Raw genomic sequence first — 6206 nt, forward strand, 5'->3', positions numbered from 1 at the left:
GTAATTATCACACGAACTTAAAACTAAAGCTACGAGCTGAACTAAAGCTGTGTGACGTCTGCCAATCCGCACTGAGCCAGCGTGGTATACTACTCTAAAACCCTCATTCTGACAGTTCTGTCCTCCGCAGTGGGCGGGCGATGGGTTGATCATGATGATGATGACTTCTCGGAGCACATGACATCCAATAACATTTCGTTAGGGCGATTCAGGATTGATCGGCGAAAGGTTGAAGCCTCACCTGCAGCGGCGCTATGCCCGGGTGCGCCGCGAGCCAGGCCTTCTCGGGCTCCAACGCGTCCTCGGTGCGCGCCCTCTTGGACGCGGGCTCGTCGTCCTCCGGCGGAGGCGGCAGCGGCACCCCCGCCACGCCACCCGGCACCCCCGGCACCGGGAACCCGAAGGGCGCTCCCACGGGCGTCGGTATCAGAGGGGGTCTCGGCGCCATGGGGGGTATCACCTGCAGAAACCATCACAACATTCCACTTTATCGCGTGTAAATGACCAACCGCATTGAGGTAGAGCGTTGAAAGAACGCCGCGTGCCGGCGCCATGGTCTCCTCCGTGTATGACAAGTATTTAAATTGACGGCAATTATGCTACTTATATTATAAATGTGTGGATGTTTGTTACTCAATCACCCAAAAACGGCTGAACGGATTTGAATGAAATTTGGAATGGAGATAGATTATACCCTGGATTTACACTGTAGCAGAGATAACTAATAGACAAAAGACAAATTGTCAAAGTCATGCTTTTTATATCTGTCAAGTGAATGTAAACGACATTACCACCTATGAAATGAATGTACGCCAAGCTCCCTTGTAATAATTAAATACTAAGATAATCCAAGTGTTAATACTAAAAATAAACTCTAAAGACCTTAAGAACAAGTATTTCATTTCATAACACGCTACAAACACATAGGCTACTTTTTATCCCGGAAAATCAAAGAGGTCCCGCGGGATTTTGAAAAATGTAAATCCACGCGGACGAAGTCGCGGGCATCAGCTAATGGTAAATAAATAGAAAGAAAGAAAGAAGAAAGAATCGATTTTTCGATATTACTAAAACACTGACCATGAGCGGCGGAATGGGCTGCAACAGCACCGGCTGCGGCTGGGACGCGGCGCGCGGCGGCGCGGGCGGCGCGCGCTGCGTGGCGGAGCCGCGCCCGGAGGCCAGCACCGGCTTGGGCCCGATCTTCTCCTTCTCTTCATCCGGCAGCAGGCCCTTCACCTACGAGATTACCGATTTTTAGATGTGCATACTCTACAACTAATATTTTGTGGCATGGTACCAGAACTTCATAAGTCTAGTCTATACTCCACAGTCTAAAAGTTGTTAAAAAATCGTATTTTCATCATAATTATTACTTTTGAATTTCTATTCTTGAGGTTATGAGGAATTTTAGAAATCAACACAAACATTTTTGTAACAAATCAATAGTACTATAAATATAGGTCTACCTATAGGAGATGAGTCAGGTATGTAATACATATAACTCAGAACTGCCAAAAATCTACTTCAATACTTCTTGTACTAGCCAAGTCACAGAGTCTATAAATGAGGGAGTGTGACGATTACGAAGAAACCTAGGACAGAAGAAGATATGTAGGAAAAGGCTTAAAGGAAATCTGTAGGTGTTTCCGGCAAAAAGCTTGAAGAAGATCTGCAGGTGTTTACCTACCTTGTGTATCTGCTGGATCTGGTCCTCCAGGGTGATGTGCGCCCTGGCGGCGCGCGTGGCGGCCTCCACGCTGGACGTGTGTCCGTCCCACGTCACGCGCTCGTCGCGCCGCTTCTCCTCTTCGCCGATCTTCTTACCGATGGCCGTCTCTTCGTCACCCACGCCGAAGATATCCGTACGACGCTCGGCGAGCTGCACAAAAATGATGCCATTACTATAGGATTTTCGGGCAATGTAATTGGGACTGCTTTTTTGTACATTATGGTTTCAGATTACTACAGTATTTTTTGGGCAATGCAACTGAGCTATCCTTATATATCCAGAGCCTGACTTACACACGTAGTTGCGGATTACTACAGGTTTTTTAGGCAATGTATGTTACCTGCTTTTTTTTGTGTAGTGACTAGATGCAAACACTTGTAGTCACTATAGCCCCTAACCTAGACGACGATTATTCGCTTATTCATTAATTTAAAGGTTAACTCATGCCTCGGAGAGCATGTTAAGGCATCAGTCCCAGTACGTAGAGGATTTTTGATCTTATTGGCAAGTAAATTTGGATTTTAGCGTCACCAATTTGACATATTATATATGCCAGAAATTGCACAGAATTACTGTAACAAAAAGTCACAGTCAAAAGTTGATAGAATATAATAGCAGACCTGTTTGAGTGAGGCTTCAATAGCAGCGCCCGGGGCGAGCGCCTCGTCGCGGTCGGACCTCTCCGCCGCGGCCCGGTCCCTCTGCTCCAACCAGCGCGGATCCAGCAGCCCTATCCTCACGTGATCCGCGACCTTATTAGCGGGGATCTTCTCCCCAGTGATCGGAGACACGAGCCATTCCTCGCTCGCAGGGGTCTGCTGAGGCCGCGCGCGTTTAGGATCGTACTTCTTAACGACCACGCGATCTGGTCGAGGAGGCAGCGGTGCTTCCTCGCTAGATATCCTCGGCGGCTCCGGAGGCCCTTCGTCCTCGGACGACGAGCTGTCTTCCTCCATGTCCTGAACACGATTATCGTCAGGTCTTTGCTGCTGTTGAGTCCTATCCTCCATCTCCGCTAGATCCTCATCCGAATCTGACTCAGTATCGGATTCCAGCTGCATCTCTGTATCGTCTTCTTCATTCGCTTGTACGATATCCTCTCCACGCTCCTGAGCGAGCACTCTCGCGCCGACCTCTAGAGGTGTCGTCGGTGGAGGGAAATCACCCGGCTCTCCCGCAGGGTAGTCCACTGTCTCCACAACTACAAAGTCGTGCCAATCGATAGACGCATACGCCAACCTTTCCTTCTCGATCCTCGCCTCATCAGCAGCCTTGCGCCTCGCCTGGTGGGAGTGCCACGCTGCTCTGCTGCGAGCTTGCTCTAGAACTCCGCTGCGAATCTCTCCACTCAATTTCGAGACTAATTCTTTAGGTGGAAGCAAAACTTTTGTATACTGTTCCAAAAGTCGTGTGAAGTATTGAAACAAAGAGTGCTGCGGGCGGAGGAAATCGAACTGATGGTTTCGTTCTTCTTTCTTCATTAAATCAGTTAAGAACTGTCGTCCGTTCCTAGCTACGAACTGAGCGGTTAGTTTGACGATGTCGAGCTCTAGTGCCGATATGGATGGGGGGTCGGCGATGAACTCGAAGTCCGGCGGGGGGTCGCGCGGAGGAGGGGGCTCTATGGGAGCTGCAGCTTTGAGGAGTTCCTGCTGCCTCGCAGCTTGGGCTGGCGCCAGGCCGGGCCGCTGTAGAGGAGGCCCAGCCGGGCTGGGTACGATTGTGTCTGTTCCTGCCAAACATTGGACATTACAATTCCAGACACATTTATGCAATTTGTGTTGTTTGCAATTGTGTGTTTGCAATTTGCAGCCCAAATAGATCGTAGTCTAAGCTAGGGCGAACAAAGATCAGACTTTAAAAAAATCAAATAGGTAGGTACTTGTTGTTAGTTAACCTTTCATACAAAACATTTACACAAAATATTCATACTTACATTCATACAACGTATTCACACAAATTTGGTGTAATTTTACCTACTTTCTTCTTACAACAAAAGAATTTAGTTTATTTAAAGTTGAAAATCAAATAATGATAAATTGTATTAATTCAAAGCATTCTTTTTAACAGATCTTGTCATAGCACCGTTTAAACTGTGCGTTGATATATAAGTCAGTCAGTCAGGACTTTGAATTTCATATCATATACAGAAGGTAACAGGCCTCTTAGTAATAAATAAAACACAAAAGAAATCTTCAAAGTATCCACTTCTGGGACTTACCTTTCCCTTCTCTGATCTCTTTAACTTTATGCTGATAGTACGCATGGTAGGGGTCCCCAGAGTTGAGGAAGTTGAACTTGGGGTTGCCGAGCTCATTCTGCCGAATGCGCGCCTCGAACTCCGGCCCGTTGCGAGCTACGAAGCTTGCTGTCTTGTCAACAATATCTATGTGCGACGGTTAAGGAAATCTATTCTAGTGAAAAAAAAAACAAAAACCAACTTCTTGTGAGAGTCAGACTTGCGCTTGACACTCTTACAAGAAATAATACTTCAGTATAATATTATTATGTTTGCTGCATAAGCTGAACAAGTCAATGACGGACAGTGCCATCTATGATGTGATTTAGTAAACATATTATTTGGTTGCGGACACTTCAGTTTCCACTTTAAAAACCAGCCAAGTGCGAGTCAGGCTCGCGCAACAAGGGTTACGTACTACAGTCGTATTTTTTCAACATTTTGCATGATAATTCAAAAACTATGATGCATAAAAATGAATAAAAATCTGTTTTAGAATGCACAGGTGAAGACCTTTTATATGATACCCCACTTGATATAGTTATTTTACTTCGAAAATTGAAAATACTAATTATTAGTTCGTTACCACAATTTACTATAAAGGTCCCTTTTTCTCTTGAGATATGAACCCCTAAAAACAAAAACAAAATAGAAGAATGACAATGAAAGTAGAATACAATGATATATTCATTGTATATATTGTTGATATTGTTTGACAATATTAATTGATTCAACAATTGACTAAAGTTATCATCATCTCAACCCTTTGACAGCCCAGCGAGCATGGGTTCCTCTAAGAATGAGAAGGTTTAAGCTATAATTCACCACATTAACCAAGTTCAGATTGGCAGACTTCACATTTCTTAAAAACAATAAAGATTAAAATGACAGAATCCAGAATCTATCATTTTAGTTGTCTTTTTGTGGAAGGCATCAATAGTCCAGCATGTTAGATTTTAACCAATGATCGTACACATTTCAGCCCATCTTTTTAACAACTGAACTATGAAGGCATTTCTCATTGGTCTTAACATAGAGCTTATTAAAGTAAACATTATTTATTTTGCACTAAAATCATCTTGTCACAGACAGACAGATGTTACAGAAATCTTTATGAATAATGATCTACGAGCACAGGTTGTGACTTATAGTTTTATTTTTTCAAGTATTCAAGTATTTTTCTCAAATTACCTACGTTGTATAATTTAAAGGATACTTCTGACTTCTGGTGGTGGGTATATGATGCCAATAACAGGCGGTGGAGGCGCTTGGGGCTCCTCCGGCACATCCTCGAGAGTCTGCCCCGGCGGGGCCAACACATCGATGGAAGGCATTATAGCCCTTCAATTTACTACCAACTATGCACACGTAACTTAATTTTTACACCAATGGCATTAAAATTCTTGATGAATTAGAAAAAATCGATGAAAACTAATAAATCCTAGAAAGAACGCGACCGCGATAACAAACCACAGATAACAAACTTCAAATGTCAAATTTAGGTTAGATATTTGACGTTGACATTGACAGTCCCACAGATGAATAACCTAAACAGATAACCAAAATAGATTATCAATAGTCCATTAGTCCAAACCTTTACTCTATGGTCCAGGTCCAAATCCAACTTCCAAGTGATGAGTGATGTCACGAATCGGGGCTGCACGAATAGGCTATTACAGTTCAAATAACAAATAGCAATAAAATACAGGATCACAGGATGTAACCAGAACGCTGGCAAAAACGAAGACAAGTGATAGTAACTACTGATGATCAGTGATATGAGACCACAAAAAAAAAACGCGGAATAAATAGATCAGTACCCTTATTATATCAGTAGGTACCCTTGTTATATATGCAAAAGTGTGTTTGTTTGTTGGTTGGTTTGTCCTTCCATCACTTCGCAACTGTACAACGGATTGACGTGTTTTTTTGCATGGGTATAGACTATAGATAAAGACCTGGAGAGTGGCATGGGCTACTTTTTATCCCGGAAAATCAAAGAGTTCCCACGGGATTTTTAAAAAACCTAATTCCTTGCGGACGAAATCGCGGGCATCAGCTAGTCCTTATTTTGTAAAATTTCTGCAAATAAAACATCTGACTGACGCTAGAACCTAGAGGTCAACGAACGTTCCGTAAGTAGACCACTCGGAATCAATGCCGCGTCGTCGTCAGTATACGGTAGGTAAGTATTTACTATAAGGTATCCCAGAGAGAAAAATAAAAACACTGCAG

At 43.7% G+C, this 6206-nt stretch overlaps 1 protein-coding gene across 1 annotated transcript; it reads right to left on the bottom strand.

Annotated features, from left to right (window-relative positions):
- Window positions 1–208: 208 nt before the first annotated feature.
- Window positions 209–5449, bottom strand: Sf3a1 (splicing factor 3a subunit 1). Its single transcript, XM_034972886.2, has 6 exons — window positions 5188–5449; window positions 3954–4118; window positions 2353–3464; window positions 1691–1882; window positions 1081–1239; window positions 209–460 (listed from the first exon to the last, which is right to left on the bottom strand). Exons 1-6 carry the CDS (start codon window positions 5303–5305, stop codon window positions 209–211), a joined length of 1998 nt encoding a protein of 665 aa, XP_034828777.1. The 5' UTR covers window positions 5306–5449.
- Window positions 5450–6206: the final 757 nt, after the last annotated feature.

Source organism: Maniola hyperantus, chromosome 10, assembly GCF_902806685.2.
Source record: "Maniola hyperantus chromosome 10, iAphHyp1.2, whole genome shotgun sequence".
In the NCBI taxonomy this organism is placed as follows: Eukaryota; Metazoa; Arthropoda; class Insecta; order Lepidoptera; family Nymphalidae; genus Maniola; species Maniola hyperantus.